The sequence below is a fragment of the Micropterus dolomieu genome, linkage group LG21 (genome assembly GCF_021292245.1).
Source record: "Micropterus dolomieu isolate WLL.071019.BEF.003 ecotype Adirondacks linkage group LG21, ASM2129224v1, whole genome shotgun sequence".
Taxonomy (NCBI): Eukaryota; Metazoa; Chordata; class Actinopteri; order Centrarchiformes; family Centrarchidae; genus Micropterus; species Micropterus dolomieu.
In genome coordinates this window covers 4,967,352-4,990,239 of record NC_060170.1, presented here as the reverse complement: position 1 = coordinate 4,990,239, position 22,888 = coordinate 4,967,352, and the positions used below count along the sequence as shown (strand labels likewise).

The following is a 22,888-nucleotide window of genomic DNA, read 5'->3' as shown; positions in this document are numbered from 1 at the left end:
CCCCCCCCCCCCCCCCCCCTACTGAAACTGCCTGTCCGTCTTCTGCTCGCCCACAGTCGAGCAGGGAAAAGAAGCGGACACATTGGTAAATTTAAAGAAAAAAAGAAGAAGGCCACAGCACTGGGAAAACAATTCCAGCTGCTAAAAAAAAGACAAAGTTGATGTGTTATCTGGGGAAAAATCTAATTTTATTTATTAAAGGTTAAATATTAGATATATTGTGTAATAACAACAAATCATTGAATGAAGACATTTTGCATGTATACCGTAAGCCCCAACTTACACATTTTATACATTTGAGCTGATCCAGATAGGTGAAGCCCTTGTTATCCAGGAGACACTTTTAGAGACAAAGTTTCTTATTTGTGCTCTGCATGTGTTTGGAAAGGGAACATTTGAAGTACAAATACTGCAACCTCAGCAGCCTCGTTTGGTTCTTGTCGAGACATTTTAGGCACTTGAGGTTCTACATACAGTGCAGTGTTTGCTTATATGTGTGTCAGTTGAAAGGTAAATTATGTATGTATTGCGAAAGGTGAAAGGCAGTCAATCATAACAGAACAATCATCACAAATTACTATTTTATACTTAAAGCAGAAATTTAATGAAGACTTCTAGTCTTAATTTATGAAATTTCCACAAAACTTTGATGAATCCCCAAAAAGATGAATGTGTTTTTTTTTTTTTTTCTTCGCTTCCAGAGTAACAAACTTTTTTCCTGTATTATTGTTATAATTATTATTTGTGAATGAAACTGTTAAGAGGAAGTATTAACACTCTGTGTGCAATGATAGTTGCTGCTGGTGGCTGTTTGCTGGTTATGACTTGATGGCAACTAGGATGTTCTCGCTCTGCTAAACCAAAAAAGGGATATACAGTGCAGCACATCTCTTTCTCTCACCACAACCAGACTAAATCAGTTAGTCAATGCTCCCACCTCTCTGGTGGAAGCACTTCTTCTTCCTCTTCTTCTTCTTAAGCACTGAAGTTAAGCCGACCTCTGAGCACAGCACACGAACATTACGGCACAAGAAACCAACTCTTCAGTTGTCATTTTGAGTAAATGAGGACATATTTGCTCAGAAGGCAGTGGAACTGCTGGCCACAGTGTCCTCAGAACAGACTGATGTTCATTATTGCTTAGGAGATTTCAATGTATTTAACAGAATTATGGGCAGTTTGATTCAATGTTTTATTGTCAAACACTAAAAAATATGGGGTTTGCTTTTGGGGCTTTCCTTTCTCTCTAAAGCTGTAGTCGTGTCTCCATCTACTGTTGATTATTCAGAATGCAGATGTTTATTGGAGTTGTGATAACCATTCAAATAAGGGAAATGACATTCACTGAAATGACAGCACTTTGACCATACTGTACCGAAACTCAATGGAGTCATTCCCCGTGGCAAGGTGATACTATAAAAGGTAAAGTCGCCACACAACAGCTGTTTAGAAGGCCTAACAGTACTGTAATCATCTCAACCATGGCTGACTCAGATACACACACACATATATACTATATTATTTTTTACAACAGGTGGTCATACCAAGATGGAGACCATTAACACTTGCTAAGATTGCTGATGTGTGTTTATTTTTCTGCTCTTAAGTATTCAGCTGTTCGGCTGGTCTCATCAACTCCACTTCTCTTCACACGGACTCCCAACCCTTTAACCCGCTTTTACTATGACATGCTACCACCTCAACTGGTGCTTCGACACACCTGACTGTAATTCTGTTGTCTTTCAAGAAGGTGGAGGAGAAATAAGCTTTAAGATTTGCTATTCTCTTGTGAATTTACCCTTTTCATTTTTTTTAATTAGGTATTTGTGCCCATGTGCCAGGCCTCCTTGGCCGCGCACGCGTCATGTTCTTATATCTCAGTGGGGACTTCAATGCACACTAAACCCATGTGGACTCATGTCACTGTGGGAACAAAAATTGAGCGCCCTCTGGGTAGAGACTGCTTTTTGAGGGCGAATATTTGGTTTTAGGGTTAAGGTTACAATTGGGTTAGCTTAGGGTAAGGGGCTAAGGAATGCATTCTGTCAGTGAGATGTCCCCACAGGGATAGTGGAACAAATGTGTGTGTGTACGTGTGTGTATGAATGGTGAGCCAGGACACTTTCATTCACACATGATTAAATATTAAATGTCAGTAATATTAATCTTGACATCGTTCAAATTTCCAAAATATTGTAGTTCGCCATTATGTTGAGTAGACTTCTGGGAAAGCTTCCTGAAGTATTTCGGTTTACATTCATTACTGTGATGTTACGATTAGTTTTGAAAGTAAGGCTTTTATTGGGTGAGCCGTACAGTATACTGACCTCCTGTTAGGTCCTATACATATCTTGCAGAATGTAAAGAAATATTGTTCATCAAGAATCTTATAATAGCTGTAAAAAAAAAATTAAAAAAAAAAAGGGGGGGTGAAAAAAAAAAAAAAGCTGTACCGTACTTGTCATGCAAGGCCATGAAATCTTTTACTTAGCTGTATCACTTGAAAGAAGAGAATAAAATTCAAATACAGTGTTTTATTTGATTAGTGTTGGATGTTGGATCTTATTTTGCTTAAAGCTGCATCAGATAACTTATAAACTTTAGTGCCTCCAAATAAAGGTCTCTGAATTTCGATGGTGTGTTCATAAAGCGATAATGTTTGATGTCAATGTGTTTACAGGTTGTTGCCCAAGAGGACAGAACATAAAACAAAACAAGTAGCAACAGTCATTTTCTGCCTGAAGACACTGGACACTGAGCCGTAGCAGCCACTAACAGACAACCACAATGCTGACGCATGGGAAAGGGATAGGGAAGGGATATGACGCCACTGACAGGCAACCAAAAGGGTATTTCTCTGGGTTTGAAAACTGTTAGAAACATTTGGGAGAATGTAAAGCACCCACAAATATACAGTAAAACATGGGTCTAGTTGTTTTGTAGACATTTTAATTCAGAATAATTACATAGTCACAAAAATGTTTCAGCGTTAAGATTTAAGTTCTGCACACAATGGTACAAAAAAAGTGTTTTCCCCCTATTATTAGTTTATGATAAGCATTTGTTTTCAAAACTTTGATACATCAGACATTCTCACTGCGATGCCCAGTGCAACTCCACCCCTTTCACAGGGAGACTTGAGGGTTAATGCCTTGCTCATGGGCAAAATTTAAGCATAGATGAGTAATATTCAGTCAAAGGCCTTCTAACATCAAGATTACTACCACCAGGGTTACACCCTCCTTTAACACAGCACAGGAAAGCAACAGTGTTTTTTAAGTCATTGGCAAAACTATAACATGTATACAGAAATCTTTCTCGCCGAGACCTCTGCTGCGTGGTATCCTCACTGTTCACTAGTTTCATGGTTTTGGTTAGTATTGCTACAACATTAAGTCATTCAAGATTTAAAAACAATAAACATCTTCAGTCAGTACTTAATGTGAAACCTGCGTGTTGACCTCAATAGGTTTTATACATTATGTACATGTTCACATAGTGAACTCTTGAGACAAGCAGCAATATGACAAAGTGTCCAATGCAAAAAATCTGTTTACATAAACCAAATTAGTAATAATGATAAGGTACCACACTGTCAAATGTTTTGGTTTATAAGTGCCCTAACATTAGAACATGAAAGGGATGATGACAATTTATTCAATAGGAAATTAACTTGATCTTAGACCTGCAGCAAACATGTATATTTGTCTTAACTCTTGATTCTGTGTTAGTTGGAGTGTGGAAGTAGAAACAGACATCACAACAGAACATGGCTGTGCAAACAGTGAGCCTAGAGGGCACAGGCAAGTGCCCACTAATGGGGACAATAGGTCCAAGTTAACCAGAATGAAGTATACAGTGCAGAGAGCCTAAAACCTCTATATGTCTCCATATGAGGACAGTGTCTTAAGAGGTTAAAAACATACATAAAAAATCACCAACATTATTCCTTTCTTGCATTCTCTCATTTTACAGTATTATTTAATGAACGCATTGCTTTAACAAAAAATGCCGACGTGGCGGTCCTACTAATAAGAGTATGCTTTAATCTGAAAATCTTTAAATATTTTCTGTTGCACTATAATGGACCTGACTCAAATCACATCAATAAAAAGCAGTTCAGGACATTTTTGAAAGTTAAAAACTATATAAATTATTAGCAAACTATCGTTACTGTTAGTTCAGTCTTGTGCAATATTCTGTATTATTGTGACAATAACGTATAAAATTATATGGCTCATTTTCAGGGCCAGAGCTGTTTGTTGTTGTAACCCGAACCCTATAGAATAAAAAAAGTGCCTTAAAAAACAAAAAGCTCATCCCTGTAATAACCAGTACTCACAAGTAACAATTTCAAATTTCAGCAGGAAAGACAGAGTCCAGTTTGTGCCTCGCTCACTCTGCATGTCACTGGTACAAAACACCCGCGCTTCAGACAGCACTGCAGTAAAGAAAACTGCAGAGGGACGGCTTTCATAAAAGTTACACTGGATTGCCAGCAGCCTATCGTTGGGCACAGTGGACAAAGATAAGTCTCTGTGTGGCACTGTGTCAGACATCAGACAATTGGAGGAGGTACTGGCCTCAGGGCCTGGAGAACAACACAAAAAGATATGCATTCATTGACCAAGTTCTAACGAATAGTTTGACATTTTCTGAAACACGCTTGCTTGTTTTCTCGCTGAGAGGTAGATGAGAAGATTGATAATCTGTCATGTCTGTATGCTAAATGTAAAGCTACAACCAGCAGCCAGTTAGCTCATCTTAGCAAAGAAGTAAAGACTGCAAACAGCTAGCCTAGTTCTGTCTGAAGATCACAAAATCCGCCTACCAGCACCTCTAAAGCTCACTTACACGTTATGGCTTGCTTGTTTAGTCTGCACAAAAACTGAAGTGTAAAAGCGTAAAGTTGTGGTTTTATGGGGGTTACTGGTGCAGGACTATCTTTTGGCAGATGTCAGTGTCAGATTAAACATGTTCATTTGTGAGCTTTTTACGTGCTAGTAGGCCAATTTTGTTACATTTGGAAAGAGCCAGCCGTTTCCCTGTTCCCAGTCTTGATGCTAAGCTAAGCTAACCGACTGTAGCTTCATATTTGATGATAGTGTATCAATATTTGTTTATCGATAAGTGTATTTTTCAAAATGTCAAACAATTGCTTTAACCTTTTCAGGTGTACAAAAAAAACCCCAAAAAAATCACAACACCGTAGTCCACATGTTTTATACCCAGTTTGTGTGCAGTGCAAATTGTTTTTACTAAGTGAAAAGGTCAATTTTTGATACTGCAAGTTTATCATTGACTTGGCATCAAATCAGATTTTGGCAATAGGAGAAATACAAAACTTATGTCGTCTGGGATTTTCTTATGTAGCTTCAAAGGAATCAGGAGTTACCTGACGTGCAGCTATGTAGTTCTGGACCGGGGGTTTTGGTCTGTTCCCTGCTGGAGGTGGTGGAGGTGGTGCTCCCCTGGGCTTTGGCTTTCCATCCTATAATGTCAAGTATTGTTAGGAAATGTATTGAATAGTTATTTGATATATCTCAACTGTATAGCGCAACACATTACCTGTAGCACCGGCATGGGTTGGTTAGGAACTGGCCCTTTGTTTAAGCGGTAAGCGGAGCTTTCTACTGCTGGATTTTTCCTTTGGGTGTGTGGGCTGTCATAAAGAGAGAGATTTAAACTGCTGGCTCTCAACGCTGGCAGAGGTGAGTTTATAGAAACATAGCCACACCAAGATCGGGTGGCGATCACTTACGTTGGCAAAACGGGGCTTTGTCGTTTTTTCCAGATAAACCCAACAGCACCTGCAATGATGCCTAAAACCACTAGTATAACTGTCACCACGATGGCGATGATTTTTCCTGCAGAAATGGAAGAGAAATCGGTTTGGTTCGGTGATCAAATGTAATTTTAGTTGAGCAGAAAGTATACATAGTTTGTGTACTGTAAGTGTTAATGACCGTAGGTGGGTCTTACCAGTAGAATGAAGACTGGAAGATCCATCCTCTGAAGTGCAGTCAGGAGGCATCCAGCCAGGCTCACACTGACACTCGCTCCTGTGATTGCACACCTGAAGACGACAAAAGAAATCCTGTGACCCCGGTCAGGTCAGTGCATGTTGCCATTCACAACATGCAAACTAGCAGCGCGTTTGGTTCGTCACAAATGTTAATTCGCTCGCCGCCATTTTGCTATAGAAAAGATTTGCCACACTTGCTACATTTAGTAGTCAGATCCAACATTCATCTCTGCTCGTTCTTTCTATTTCCAACATAAATATATAGGCAACAAGTATTTTTTATCTGAAGGGCCAAATAAATTCAGTAATCCTGATATTACAGCAGACATACACACACACACACACACACACATCTTAATTAGCATGTGTTAGAGGCAACTGACTTATGTACTTTTAGTTTATTGTCAGCACATATAATTATTGGTTTGTTTCATATATAACAAAAAAAATTATAAACTAAATTCTGAGTAGTGTGGGCATGTACTTACAGCATGACCTGAGCATTTTGCTGAGCAGTTTGTATTTCTGTAAGCTGTCTGAAGATCCACACACTGATTCTGGCTGCACACCTTGAAAAATACAAGTCAGTGACATACATTGCTTACTCTGATCCACAGTGTAGATTTAGTGCTTTCAAACAGCTGAATGTTGAGCTGTTTTCTTGGTTATTTATGATGCAATCGCAAAACCGAAAACACATTAACAGAATGAGAAGAGCCTTTTACCTTACTATGGCCACATTTAGTCCCCTCATCCACCTGGCCATAGTCTTTGGTGTAGTCTTCAAAGAAAGATGCCTTGCAGTCACCGATCCTGACCATGCGGCCATAGTTTGGGTTGTCATTACCGTTTTGGCAGAAAAGCTTCCCACAAAACAAATCTCTGCAAAGGAAGAGAGGGTCAAACTATGTGTTCACATTCAGAGCCAATGTATTCTGTAAAAATATTATATAATATAATTTATTTTAACACAGACACGTTACTTTGATGAATCTGCATATTAAATTACAAAGAATAATAGTAAGGGTCCATTTCAGAATTACTACCCTGCTGTATTGATTTACTGAGACTCACTGTTGCTGGCAGGGGATGTAGGTGTCCTTTGCGGGGCGCCTGCAGAAGCCGTAGTAGGTTGCTCTGGTGTTCTGATCATAGCAGTTCGGACGGCCCTCTATAGCACCTTATGACAGAAGAGGATTACATGAGAATATAGACTTTCATATGTATGAAGGATCTTTTTAAGGCAGCAGGACAGTTATCCTATTTAAATATGATCTATTCTCCCCAACGAAGTGTAATGTAAAATTAAACCTTGCAGATTCTGCTGGTGTGACTGTAAATTTGCCATGGGCTTCGGACGCTGCACAAATGTGTTTATCATCACTTCCTGTGTCCCCTTTGTGGCGCTACATAGCACTTTGCACTATGACTATAACTGAACATGTATATGTGTTCAGTGCGGGACAGTTATCAAGCACGTCAAGTTTGGTGCAGATGTGAGCATGTATACTTTCATGGCGAATCATCGATTTTGTACGCCACGCGCACGCCGTTTCATGAAAACCCACCATTTGTACAACTTTTAATCATCAAGGGCTTTAGAGTAGACAAGGAAAATCTGAAGTTGGACAGACTAATTCTCTAGGAGGAGTTCATAAAAGTACGAGTGTGTAAATCATCCAAAAATGACCATAAAATTCAAAATGGCTGACTTCCTGTTGGGTTTAGGGCATCGCTCCAAGAGGCTTTTTGGTACGTCTGGACATGATACGTGTGCCACAGAAATGTCATACATGTAGGTGGAAAGTGCGGCGGGGGCTACTTCGTTAAAGGTAATTTCCTGTTGCCAGCAGGTGGCGCTGTGACTTTGAGTGAATATTGGCATGTACATGTGTTCGGGGCAGGACTCTTTGTAAACATAAAATTTGGTACAGATCTGACCTTGTACAGTCAAGTTACAACAACTTCGTGTTTCGTGGCGAAGCGTGGAACTTTGCCATCACTCTACCCTCACGCTATTAACTGCAAACTCACAAGTTTTACAACATGGCTTCATCAATGTGTTATGAAGTTGATATATCCAACCTGCTAGGAGTAATACATTACAGCGTAAAACGTGTCATTTCCGGTTGCCAGCAGGTGGCGCCATGACAAATATTGGTATATGGATGTATTTAGGGCGGGACTATTGTTATAACAACTTCCTGTTTCATGGCGAATCACCAATTTTCGATGACACGCCATGGGCAAACTGGTCGACTGGTAATAACCGTTTGAATAACTTTTAATTGTCAATGGGTTTAGAGTGCACAACAAAAATTTGAAGTTAATCTGACTAAATCCCTAGGAGGAGTTCGTTAAAGTACATGTTAGTGTAAGTGTGTAAATCGCCAAAAATGACATGGACATGATACACCTACCACAGAAATTTCGTGCACGTAGGTGAAACTTTGTCCAGGGACTGCTCTTTAGGGGGCGCTAGTGAGTCATTTTGCCATGACCATGCGGGAAACCCATAATACACGAAAGTTTTTCCGCGTCTCAATTATGTGCAAAGTTTGGTGAGTTATGTTTAGGCCCCCAAACTTGAGGTTACTTTGCGTAAGATAAAAACTAAAAAAAACACCCTTCATTTTCAATAGGGACCTCACATGTTTCGTGCTCGGGCCCTAATGACACAAATACACCAAAACAATGCATGGACACTCACTTGATCCATACATCTTGACACACTGGTTTGACCTCTGTGGACACTGGCCATTGTAGCAGTACCCCTGGTCTCCATTACATGGGATACCATTCACACTAAAGACATCCTCAGGACAGGTGGCACTCTTCCCATCACAGTACTCTGCCAGATCGCACTCATCCTGCTTCCTGCGGCACTCCCTGGACCGAGGCAAGATCTGTGTGGAAGTGGGAGTCACAGTCCGTTTGATCACAATACACATCTTGTCAGGGATGACTTTACTTCTGTGTGCAATGCTTTTCAAGTCTACCGGTATGTGAAGCACTACATATAAATAACCATACCTCGCTTTGCCTGGTTTGTGGTGCTGGATGGTAAATGCACCTGCACTCTTTTAGGCACCATTTTATTTAACTGAGTTTACTGAGCCTTTGGGGCCAATACACACAATATATCTTAAAGTATGACATGGTTTGTGGGGAAATCTTTTTGAAACTATACTTTTGTTTTGCATCAGACTTTGCTTGCCTTCAACCTGCTATAACTGATGTTTTTGGTAACTTTGTGGCAGTGTAAACAAGCATTAGCATCATAAAATCTGACCTTCAAAGTACCTCACTTGTCATTAAACTATCAACTGTATTGATTTAAACAGCCAATCTCCATTTTAGTGGAGCAAAGTGACACCTTTCACAGTCACATTGTTATCATTTTCATATTTGTAATAAATTAAATGCCCACTAGAGGGCTGCAGCAGATCAAACAATTTATATAACTGTAAAGGAAAATTAAAGGAAGATTTTATAGAAAGTAATCCGTACTTTAGCAGGTACACCAGCTAAATTCACATTTGCTCACCTTACAGTTGTCACAGCACTCGCCATCAGCACACTGTGATCCCTCCCTCAGGGTGCAGGTGGTGGCATTGCAACACTGGTTGGGGCACTCCTAAAAACACAGAGCTCATTAGGCTGTTGTTAATCCTCTGTTTTGTTGTGTTAACTTCCTTGTGTTACGTTCCCCTCAGAAATGTTCCTGTATTTCCTGAAAAATCTTGTTTTTCCATTCAACGTAAGAGCGAGCTTTGCCCTCTCTTACTACTTTATTAACTTAGGTCAAAATATACACTGTGACAACTTGGCAGACACTACGCCAGAACCTGATCTAAGTCGACAGTTTCCAGGAAATGAATTGTTTAATTGACATATAATACTTGGACATTTTTTCTTGTGGTATTCCTATGTTACTTGATCAAGATAATCAGAAAAGAATATGGCACACGGCAAGGACTGTCAAGCATTACCATATGACTTAAAACTCCACACAAAATGTACACTGATTTTTTTCATATGAAACACTAAATATTTAATAAGCCATCTATTGAAGGGCAGGAATCTTCAGCAGCAAGGTACTCCTGCTGCATGCCAGACCAACCCCACAGCTTTATTTATTTATTTTTTTTAAATGGGAGGCAGTGTGGGCCAACCAGAGCTTGACTTTTGTGGTTTGTGCCTCTGCTGAATACCAATAGAGCAAAGACAGGTCTGGACATAGTCACCGTTCTGCACGATTCCCGCTGGAATTAACTTCTCAGATTACAAGTTGCTTGACTGTTTTGCTCTGCATTACAACTGATGTTAAGGTGGAATGTACAAAAGGCATCAGCAGTTCTGAAGCCCAAAATGAGAGTTTGTAAACTGCAGATGTTCACTGTAAATATTCAAGTCAATTCTACTTTATTATCCTTATACCTCTACACAACAAAACACAGTCTTGTCTTTTCAAAATAGGGCAACTTGCAAGAAAATATAAAAGCGTACACTGAAGTGCCGTGCACTAAAAGAAAAGTTAAAGGGATGACCAATGCATGCTATCAATCAAATCTTTAAAAGAGGGTTTAAGATGTCATATCTGTTCACGGTCAGTTTACTTTTGAGAAGAAGATAGACTCCGTTTGTTCTAGAAATACATGTGCTGGTGCATGTCGAACAGCCTCATTCTCATCATACCTCTGGGCAAAAAAGAACTGGTGGAGTCAAGATCAGACACAGAAAACAAGGTGCTAAATCAATGACCTAGAGGCAGACCCTCTGTCAGACGTGAGCACGCACAGAGATGGCCTCCTTTTTTTATACCATAATAATATTGAGGGGCAGCAGCAAGGCGTTTTAATTACTGAAAAACTTAAGGGAGATTAAATGTTTGTGAAGAGAAAAATGCCTCACCACCACATTCAATCAAAAAGTCTGTTGCCAGAGAGTGAAACCCTAACTATGTGGATCCTCTTATGTTCAGTCATAAGTATTTAAATCACATTATATTTTAGAAACATATTTGTATACAAGCGGACTAAATTTGATCACGCTTTGCAAAACCAGTTCCCCCCATTTTTAATATGGTCCTTATTGAATAGGACTGTTCTGTTGTGATTTGGCGCTATATAAATAAAATCCATTATGTATGTTGGGCCCTGAGCTGCTCCTCAGCATCTTGACCTAAAGAGTAGGGTGGAGATAGAGAATACATTTCTTCCAGAGGAATCAGTGGAATATTGCAAAGTGAAATTATTCTTGGACGAATGCTTGTTTGGTTCATTTACCTCCACAGTGCCACAGTCACACTGCTCTCCTTCCTCCACAAAACCGTTCCCGCACACAGAGGGAGTCACCAGACTTTTGTAGGATGGTTTGTCCAGCAGGCAACTGGGGCTGCGGCTTGTCAGGTATCTCTCGTAGTTACTGGTGCTGCAGCTGCTGAAAGTCTTAGGAATATTCCAGCTGAGGAAAAAGAAAACACATATTCCTTATTAACTGTCACATTCTTTGAGCCACAGCTGGTTAAATAACGGTCAGGGAATACAGTGATACCCTGTCTGCTCCTACTTCATTTAGCCTTTCAACAGATCCTCCCAGAAAAAGCTCCATTCCCCACACGCCCAGATTTTTCTCATTTTCAAACTTTAAACCGACACGGAGAGATTACAAGATAAGATCACCCTTGCTGACAGACACACTTTAGTCAATGATTTTTGATTGAGGCTTTTTTTTTTTTAAACAACCTTTCTTACCTGAGTGCTGCAGCCATAATGCAGCTGTCCCCGGAACAAACACAGCCGCTCGAGTCATCATGATCCATGCCCAGATTATGGCCCATCTCATGAGCCAGTGTCGCTCCCACTGCAATGGCCCGGTCATTGTGATCCTGAGAGGTGTCAAGCCACCAGTTATATGAGTGGAACTCAAATATGTGGTCACTTATTTCTGTTTTACATTTGTTTAAAGCAAACATGCACCAAGTTTTGCCTGCTAACGCATGATAAAAATGTCAGTTTCCTCAATCTGCTATGTGTTTCTTGATATTCCAATTACTTAGTAATGTTTATGTTTTTTGGATTTACTGAGAAAGTTCTCTATTTCCATGGCAGATAAAAAGGGCTTATTGATAATATTTGGTAACATGACATTTTAAAGAATGGATTATTAATATTGGATTGTTTTCAGATTCTAAAATTTGTAACAAATTTCACAGCATTCCCTCCAATAGTCTGGGTCCAAACCACTAACGCCCTTATGGAAATGTCAGGGGGTCACCAAGGTTGAAAACATTTATTTTGGTCCAATCTATTCAGTAGATTTAAAAAAGATTTAACTGGCTAATTCAAAACAATGACCTGCTGGTGGCACAAGATGAGTGCCAACATCATTAGAATGTATCCTCTGGGGACCATGAATGTCTGCACATAATATCATGACAATCCATCTGGCAGTTGTTGAAAAAGCCAATCAAAAATGTCAACCTCATGGTTAGAAGAAAAGTCAGGGGATTGCCAAAGTCAGAAGGATTTATCTTCTGGGGACCATGACTATCCGTGTATAATGTCATAGCAATCCATCAAATAGTTGAGATATTTCACTCTGCACTAAAATGGTGAACCCTGATATTGCGTGGCTAAATATAAATTTGCTAATATTGCTAATATAACACCCAGCCAAGAGTATGTTTTACATAACATACTAACCAAATAACAAATGGAACAAATCTTCCCATCTCACAGTATAGAGATAGATTTGAAGCTGTCAGCAAGCATACTATCCGAAAATGGCAAATACAAGTGGATGTTTGTTCGGATTGTTAGAGAGTTTGGCTGAAAACTGTGTGTAAATGTAAATCCACAAGTGTAGAGTTGAGAGTTTGAAAGTTTTACATTTTAGGAAGATAATCAAATACTTTTCATTTATTTGTAAATTAATTTAATACATTCACAATTATTTTTATTTTTTATTTGTGGCATTTGTGTATTTGCAGATCTTTTGCTGCATTTGTGAAAGGTCTTTTATGTAACCAGGTGATATAGTCAAACCTTAAATATACAAGAGATTCAAGTTACAAAACCTCTATTTACACAATTTTCTGCTGTAGCGAGAGTGCTGCAGGTGTTGATTTTAGACAGCAGAGGGCATAGCGTTGCTGACTCAAACAGCCGCGTGCTTGCCAAGAGGTCAAGGGGCGCCGGGAAAATACAGGAAGTAAACTGCGCTATTTTGCATGGACTGGCTGCTGCTGTTATCGGTGAGAACATTTATTAATAATGTTATGTTCTTGTGAGTTATTACGCACAATATGCTAATGTGTTTGTCTAGTGGTGTATGATGTATGTATTAAATTCCACATCGTATGCAATTGTTGCGTATAGGATAGCCGATGCTTGTGGAAGAAACCCAAAGTGTGGGCCACAAGAGCTCGTTATCCGTGAGTTAGGTATGAAACGGAAGTTAACTAATGAATGTTGTTTTGGTATTTGTATAATTAATGTATCTATCTGTGTATGGACGCATTGTTTCGTGGTTAACACAACTGATGTGTAATGTTTACTGTGCAGTGTTGTAATTGTTTTTTTTGTCCCCTTAGTAGAGGTGCCACTGCCGTATTTGTTTTGTAACCGTGTTTATGCAGCTTTCTGTGCCAACTTTGGGCTGTATTCCTGTTATAGATGTAATAGTTGCTGCATCATTGCCACGTGTATGCAGAAGTAGTATTGAGTTTCTATTTTTGACTCAAAGAAGACCATTTTTACGGCCACTTTGTTTTTTTTGTTTTTGTACACTCCCCAGTTACTCAAGTGGAGCGACTGCATCTTTGCTTCAGTTTACATAAAAGTACCAGCCCTGAAGGTGGGAAAACAACAAAAAGAAACCCTGCAAATCGTATTTGAAGTTGTGTGTGTAACTTGTCCCGGCTTCATTTATATAGATTACACATTTACAGATGGATTGTTGATCTGTTCGCATAAATAATTTAGAGTTAAATCTATCCCCCTACACAGGAACAAGTAACTTACCTGTATTACTCCAACAGAGTGATCTGAGCAAAGAGTTCCAATGAACGCCAGTCCCACAGTTGGTCCTTCAAAGTCAATACCACTGAAAGACAAGGAATGATAAAATGAGATGCACTTATACATTAATTATGACAAAACCATATCTATGCTTCTCGCCAATCCAAACACATGGCTGCTTTCAGAAGGTCTGTTTCATTTTTGATTAGTTTTTTGTCTTGAAAGTAAGTCAAGTAAAAGTCATGCTTTGGTTATGAAATGACTAAACTAAACTTGTGTTGTTTAGTGTGACAATTTAACAGAGTATCCACGTTTTAAAACTTGTTGATCCTGTGGCCTCAACAGAGTTAAGCTCTGGAAAGCCAAAAGTAACATGCAAATACATGTTTGTTCAGCCTATGAAACAGCTCACACACCTATTTCTCATGATTGGAGTGCCTGTGTTCAAGCGCTAAGAATGTTATCTGGACCTGGCATTCAAAGGCAAATAAAAGAGACTGTTTTCTTCCCTTGTGTGACTGTCTCATGCTCTCTGTGCTTCCCTGAAATACGCAATACATTCTCATACCTAAATGACAGAATAGGTCGACAGCCAATGACTCCCAAAATGACATCACCGATCCCCAAAACGACAGAAGACCTTATCCCAAAACAGCAACAGGTATGAGGTTAAACACGTGGTTAGCGTTGTGAAAGGTTCAGAGTGTGGTTGCGTTCAGGCAACAAAACTACCTGGCTGAGTTTAGGAAAAGATCCTGGTTTGGGTTAAAAGCAGTACGTTATGTTGTGTAAGTCTCGTACTTTTGGTTTCCTACAAACAGTCTCCCGGGTGAAATACAATACACACGCACGTTACTCAAGCACGATGTGGAAACTTCCACTCAGTATTTAAGCGAAAAATTCTAAACACATTTGAATACAATACTTAAAATGACCTTCCATTATTCAATACCATTTGGTCCTACATTTCAGACCTGACAAGATGTGCGTTGTCATGCGGTTTCCTTTTTATCAGATCAGAGTTTCTCCACTTCATGAAAGCGTCCAGATTTGCCCCGGCTGGGGGGGTCACAGTGATCAAGTCAGCATTGGACCAGACCTCCAACCCCACCAGAGCAATGAAGGTCCTCAGGGGCTTATATGCCTGTAAGCAATAACAACAGGAGATCAGCAGAAACAAACCATGGGAAAGAGAACATCTACATTGTTCTGTGTACAGAAAAACAGACCAAATTATCTGGAAAGTTTTAGGGCAATTGCTGCTAAAGGGGAACTAAATGGCTGAAATGTAACAGAATAAACACAATCTAGAGACTGGATATCATCACAACACTAAATTGCTGACCAGCAAAAGTTCTGACTCACCATGTTGACATAGTTGACAATTTCAAATATCCTGTTTCTCAGTTTTGTCTGATCTTTATTCCACTTCAAGTACTGTAACAGAATTCCGTCATGTTTAGCGTTAGAGCAAGATCACATCCCATTTCTCAACAGCTGATTCATCATAAACTACCAACATGACTATTTGATACTTAAAATACACAGTTTTTCACAAAAATGTGTATGTCTTACGGCACGGTTATCAGCAACGAGGGCGAGCTCAATGTATTTCTGTTGCTGGACAATAGACGAACCCTGGAGGACAAAAGAATAAAGCAGATCATTTCTTCTGTAAGCTTTAAAAATGCCAGATTTGTCTTTATAGACCATATAATTACTAGACTGAATGGAGTGTTGGGATTTAATTTCTTTTTTTTGTTTATTAGATGCCACATTTAACCTCAGATAGCCTGATAGACTAAAAAGGGGAAGGGTATTAAGACAGCAATGGCGTTACCCCTGATCTGGAGCGGCTGCGGCTTGTTGGTGGTTCAAAGTCTGAACTCCAGCTGGTGTTGGTGACACCACAAACTGCAGGTGTGAAGTTTGTCTCGTTAAAAGTCATCACTGCATGATCCCCCTCATCGCCACCAGACAGGGGCTCGATCAGGTACTTCTGGGCAGACGTTCTGAAGTAACCCCTAAACCAAGATCATGCCGGTTAGTCTCTCTTTTAAATGTGTATGTAAGCTACTTTTTGCTAAGAAAGTTAACCAAATCAGCTTAAAATGTGATAACAACGCACACCTCTGGAGCAACTAGGGGTTAAGTGTCTTTCTCAGGGACACGGACACATTGGTGGATGGGTCACAGTGTGGAATTGAACCCGGGTCTCTCACACCTAAGGCATATGTCTTATCCATTGCACCATCACCATCCAACAAATACATTTATCTCCATTATTCTGTTTGTAATGTGAATATGTATTATCATGAGGTACTATATGGGAGTGACATGTTTTAGGGTGATTTAAGGAAAATTTAATGAAAGTAAGGTTTAAGTGAGCATGGTCTGAGGGCTCACCTGAGTCCATCACAAGTGCTGATGCTAACAGATGATTCGCTGTCATTCACAATCCTCCCATGATAGTAGCAGTGATCCTGATAAAGACATGAGAATGATGACTGGGTTATAGCATAAGAAAATCCAAACTATCCTTTGAATCAGTTTTTCTTACTCTCATACAGTTATTGAACAGTGAAATGGCGTTTTGCCTTAGCATTTTAAAACCATAAAACATTATTTGCTTTCAAAAAGACAGCCACAAGTAATTTGAGTTGAATCACATGGGGAACTGAAACCTGCCAACAAGAACACTTACGATGTCTTTCGGTGTTGTGGTGACGCGAGTTCCATCTTCTTGGTAGTAAGTCTCAGTGTAGTCTTTGGTGAGTAATTCACTGATGATGAAAACATAAAAATAAATGGCCATCATGTCATACTATCTGACATCATGCTTGTATTCTAATGCATTTCCTATGGTCATTATTTATCTGACTTATTTTTGGGGTCTGGGAAAACATACCAAATTACTTTCATATAGAGCAGGTGCTGGTGGGCTGCGGTAAGCTTATTGACCCATTTCCGTTTCTGGTGCTTGTGTTTTGGCAGCGTGTATTGCTGCTCTAACTCAAAACCAGTCAACTGTGTTAGAATCTTCATTACAGCGAGAGAGGAATTGCATTAAGCAGAATGGTTCTGCTTGAGGTTTTTGCCTCTGCCGCCATGTGGAAATTGTTGGCTCTCTGTAAATAATATCACAAACAGTATTGTCTAGACCTGCTCTATGTGAACAACACAATGAGAATTTGTGTTGTGAATTGGCACTGAATTCAACTTTTATTTGCATACGAGTACTATGGGAAAGCAGAAGCTGTAAAAATCAAATAAAAACACATGGCTTTCGGTGTGTCTAACGGCTAGGATACAAACCACTGACATGAAAAAAGGAAATGGCAGTGACTTATCATGGCCTTGGATGATGTGTTAATCATGGGGTGCAGACGTGCTGTGGTAAGCTTACTGTCTCATTTCCAGTTTACACTGATGCCCTAGCATATTTTTGCTGCTCAAACTAAACCCAATCACTTTTCTTAGATTTTTCATTACAGTGACTAATTATCCACAATACATTTAAACTTGTCCTTTTTTGCAATTCGCACTAAATCCCAAATCACAATCTATTGTGTTTAGCTAGTTACCGTTCTTTAGCTTAGAAATGGCTTCTTTCTCTCCTTCTCCTGTCTCTCTTGCTTGGTGTTCCAACTTTTAGTTATTCGTTTGCCTCCTTTAGTGACAATGGTACAAGTGTAATTTATTTGTTGCTTTTTCTTGTGGCTTAGGGAATTAAATATGCAGCTCTGCACCTATGAAAACATCGTTAGCCAGCCCGCAATTAGCTGGTGGACTGACCAGATGTAGCTCCTATTAGCTGTCTCCCAGCAGAATCTCCCCACTCAGTGACATACCCGCTGAGAAACCAACTGGCAGCTCCATTTGGAGAAAGGTGAAGTTAGCGACACCAGCGACCATAGTCAAATGTATTACTGGGGCAAGAGCGGGCAATGTTGAATCATATTTAAAACTGCTGGCTAAGGAAGAGCATAAATACAGTAAGATTGTTATTCACGTCTGCGGTAACGACTCGCTATTACACCATTCAGAGGTCATATCTCAAAAAATTACCACTTTAATCCCAGAGAATATCCAAGTTTTTTTTTTCTTCAAAATCTGAAAGGATGAATTGGCGTTATATAAAAAAAATTAAATTGGATGAACACCTTGAAAGTTGGTTAAAAGTTATTACCATTAAGCATGTGTTTTTTTGTGACTAATACTTCACAGAAGCCTTTAGAAATAAGAACTTACTTATTTTTTTCAAGTCGCATTTCAATGTCTCTTCCTCCCACTGTCATTGCATACTTAATAGTTTCTGGCCTGAGATGCTGTGGAAAAGACAGATGTGAAATTGTGCTTTCAGTACAGTATATTGTTTCTTATTTTACGTTTCTCATGAATAACATCAAACCCATAGCTTGATTGTGTATGTGAGTACAGCCCAAATGTAGCTCTGAATCTGACACCAACTCTTGAAAAACAGAAAAACGTACCTCTGTATGTCTTTTTCTAACTGTGTGAAGTCTGACAGGTCTAACCACCTCATAGTCCTTCACCTCTCTGAACTCATGACCATGGCTTTCTGTGGAGGTACAACATACATATTACTTTGTTATGAGAAAGAATATGCTCATTTGATGTTGTTATAGGGTATATAACAAGGATTTAGAGTAAATAGTTGTCATCGTAGCTAGTTTGGTAGTGAAATTCCTGCATCCAGATCCAAATTTAATATAAAAATACATTGTTTGGCATTGACATCCAATACTGGTATGTGTTAGAAGATGTACTTGGTAACGGGAAAAGGAAGAACCAAACAGAGCTCTCGCGTCTATTTAAACCAGCACCCTATAAGGTTTTGCAGCGCTGATAATATCATGCTACACCTAATGATGCTTGAGGTCATGTTATGCTATCTTGTCAGATAACATAACCATAGGTCAGGCATTTCAATAACAGCAAATGGTGGCGTTTTTCCTGAGAGGACAGTGATTGGACCGGAGACAATGATTAAACTGGGTAAAACAGAACAGTGCATTGGCTATTTAGTTACAGGTAGACATTTGTCTTTGGCTTCAAAAGCTAATTTTTTCAGCTGAGTTCAGCTGGAATTATGCATTTGTGGAGAGAAACTCAAATGTCTTTGCAAACCTATGCAGAGAGCAATGTAGGAAATGGTGGGTAAAGCCAGCAGATCTTTGAATAGAACATAAATCAAAGATAAGGCAGTCAAGATTTGACAACATCATCTCTATCGAAATGAAAAATGCAATGAAATTAATCATAATTTGCTGTGTGCTGTAAGGTTACGTATACATTATGTTTTTTGTCTTTTTTAAACTTTGTGTCCCCCCACTTCTGGAACACAACCTACGCTCTTGTGACCAGGTTGTCTTTATAATAGTTTAAATTGTGTTTGTAAAACAAGGGTGTTATTTCACTGTAATTGTCAGATGAAACTAGTGATTTAGATGTCTTAGTTGCAACTGCATTCATCACACTGCAATGTTTGTTTGGAGTCAACTGTCCTTTACTTGCCATTTAAAAAGAGACTGTACAGAAATAAAACTTCTTACTTCATTTTTTGTGTTCTCTATTGATTTCACCAGTTCCCGATTTTAAAATTGGGAAATGTTCTTTCTGAATTTGTCTGTTGTCTTCCATCCTCCCCGGATGTCATCTCACGCACATAAAGAAACTTTTTAACCAAAGATGGTATTTCCCAGTCCATGAATGCTGCTTGAAAGGAAATGACTAAGTCACTCTGAGTCATGGTTATGCTCCAGACAGGTACGCAGTGGCACCTGAGAGGGTGGTGGCTTTGTTTTAGTCCAAAGTCTTGCTCTGATAGGGTGCCACAACATCAACAATGTGTTTAAAGTAATAACCATCACATATTCTTTGGCTTATGAAGCATTATTAGGTGGTAACATGTGTGCAATGATTGACAGGATGTTACACCAGGCAGGCTAAAGGCACACAATCACTCTGCTTAAGCATTTCTAATCATGTTGCAAATGCATTAGGTCCAGTGTACATTCTGTCACTAAATGTTCCATTAACACTGATGTAAAAAATGTAATCTGAGCTAAAAGTAGATAGAAGTCATTATCCTTAAATTGATGGATGTTACATGCATATAGTGCCTTTAAAACTTTCACATTCATTTAATTTAATAATTAAATCATATCATAGTTGTTGAAGAGCAATTTTTTACTTTGTGCTCCAGAGCAGGAACCCACAAGTTAAAGTGCTTTGAATAAATAGGATAAACCTAGGCTTTAGTTATTAATTAGCCACTGTGCTGAGCGGAGGCAACAGTATCCAGTGACTTACCTGAGGGCTTGAGCGAGGCATTTAGGATGAGGACCCACAATAGGATCGTTGGCGTCATTGTCCAAGTGCCGACAGTCCCTGTAACAGAGCAGATCGGTGCTCTGATCAGGCTTTATGCTGTCTACCTGCATGCTGTGTTGCCGTTGTTGCGAGGCCACACCTTCACCCTCCTGGGCCTGTCACAGCTACTTCCTCATTGACAAATATATTTACAACACGCTCACAACCGGCTTGAACACCCCCCTGCTTTTTTGAAAGAATCCAGGAAGAACACTGTGTTGTGGTCAAAGCTGTACTTGTAGTCTCACACATTAAGTTTCATGACTTGCATTCATATCTTACAGTCCCATGGATTTATCAGTAGTAATTTAGACAAGTGTGTTATTTACACACATTTCCTACCTTTTTGATCGAAGAAAAACTGCTTTGCAATAAATCCGCAGTTTGACTCATCCTTTGTTGTGGTTGACCGACTGACTCACAGTACTTAAGCCATATAGTAATTTCCATGCACATCACTTGTGATGCTGCCGTCACCACATCAAGATTCACGTTTGCCAAATAAAGACACTAAAATTGATCTTCAGCAGTTTGCGCGGTCCTTCCCCCTGCCTCTCTGTCCCTCACCCACTGAACACATGCTTGGAGTCACAGCAGAGACAAAGTGTCAGAAGACAATAGGCCAATGTGCATGCTCCCTCAGTGTCAGACCGGGACAATTCAGGACACAGCGTGTGGCTCAGGAGCTGGAGCACAGTCAGTTTGTGCAAATTTCTTACTCTGAACACTTCTTGGAGGTATTTAAAAACTGCTTCTCCGCCTGGTGAGTCTATCATATCATACATGTGGTAAACCTGGCAGTTAGAGTAGTTACGTTAGATAGAACCCCGCTTCATTCATATAAATCCTCATCATAAACTTTTGTTTATGCCATTTTATGATGCTCATTCATTTCACGATGCTCCATTCATAGCAGGACATGACCTATCTGAACAATTGCCTCTCTGTGTGTGGTGACCACACTGCACTCAAACAATATTCTGGATCTCTGGTTTTCTGGCTTTGCACTCTTGGTGAAAACATCTCTCTAAAATGAATTCAGAAGCTATGAAAATCATTCTTGATACTGGTTCTAAAAAGGATAGATCTATCTTACAACAACATGATATGCACAGATGTAAATTGAAGGAGCTATTGGATGCTGTAATCTCTTCTCTTGTACAGACTGGCAGCAAAGAGAGCCCCTCTTACAGTGAAAGTGATGGTGGACAAAACCCACTCTCCTTGTTCTGCGCAATGATATATTCCAATGTTTAACTGAAGTTAATATGAGGCTTCAGCAGTCAGAGGTTCAGTCTGAGTATGTATCTTCCATAGTATTTGTAAAAAGGCTAAGAGTTGACATGCTAGTGGCTCTGTGAGGATATACTTAGGTACTTAGGCTTCTGGTTCCTTGTCAAAAACTGGCACCTACATTTCCCATAATGCAACTAGACCACCAACAGTTTTTTGGGGGGGGTGGCTAGTGTCAGCTGCTAGCCTCAAGCAGAGATGAGGAGAGGGCATCTGAGATCTGGTAAGCTCTCTTTCCAACTCCACCCAGATTTTATTATATTTAGAGCTATAGCCCACCTATTCTCTCTCTCTTTCCCTCCCTAATCTTCAACTTCTTTTTATTCAATTCAATAATATTCTTATATGTGTTAGACTTTGTTTCATTATGGAGCTGGTTCAATATAGTGTGTAAAGATACTCCAAGTCCTAAAAATGTAGCCATTGTGTGGAGATGTGTGGGGAGGTTTGAGGATGCAGCTGGTACAGTTCAAAGATTTAGTAACAAAAAGTGAGCACACTTACAAGCTGAGTGGCCAGAGCATCCAAAATCATAACTAATCCAAACGAACAGAGAGATCCAACAGAAAATCCAAAATGCAAAATCCACATAAAACAAGGAAACGAGCAGGCTGAGGACATCACACAACAGGAGAGGAGACAGTGCATGAAAAGCTGAACTGAACAGAACACGCAAACATTTAACACCAGGTAACAAGCAGGGCGGGACCAAGGCCAGGTGGAGGCAATCAGACACAGACACTGATACACAGGCAGGCAGAGTGATCACAAGGGGAGAAGACAGAACACAGGTTACCAAACACAGACCATATCAAAATAAGACTGAACAGATCAGAATAATATATATGCTCAGCAGAAAAAGAAACGTCCCTTTTTCAGGACACTGTTTTCGGTAAGATAATTCACAATCCCTCCATCAGTGCTCAGACTGTCTGCAATAGGCTGAGAGAGGCTGGACTGAGGGCTCGCAGGCCTGTTATAAGGCAGGTCCATGACAGACATCACTGGCAACCTGTGGGCACAAACCCACCTTCGCAGGACCAGACAGGACTGGCAAAAAGTGCTCTTGACTGACGTGTCGGACTGATGCTGTGATTTACAGGGAAGCCGTCCTCCTACCTCGTGCGGTACCCTTGAGAGCTGGGGCAAT

General features: G+C 39.8%; 1 protein-coding gene across 1 annotated transcript; it reads right to left on the bottom strand.

Moving 5' to 3' along the window:
• Window positions 1-2,927: 2,927 nt before the first annotated feature.
• adam28 (ADAM metallopeptidase domain 28) lies at window positions 2,928-22,398 on the bottom strand. The gene is made up of 23 exons (XM_046035678.1): window positions 22,243-22,398; window positions 20,386-20,463; window positions 18,543-18,631; window positions 18,301-18,377; window positions 16,754-16,832; window positions 16,456-16,532; window positions 15,890-16,073; window positions 15,625-15,687; window positions 15,415-15,486; window positions 15,024-15,193; window positions 14,053-14,134; window positions 11,782-11,915; window positions 11,314-11,491; window positions 9,573-9,662; window positions 8,736-8,931; window positions 7,100-7,205; window positions 6,751-6,907; window positions 6,514-6,594; window positions 5,983-6,076; window positions 5,762-5,867; window positions 5,569-5,662; window positions 5,396-5,491; window positions 2,928-4,591 (listed from the first exon to the last, which is right to left on the bottom strand). Exons 2-23 carry the CDS (start codon window positions 20,441-20,443, stop codon window positions 4,559-4,561), a joined length of 2,316 nt encoding a protein of 771 aa, XP_045891634.1. The 5' UTR covers window positions 20,444-20,463; window positions 22,243-22,398; the 3' UTR covers window positions 2,928-4,558.
• Window positions 22,399-22,888: the final 490 nt, after the last annotated feature.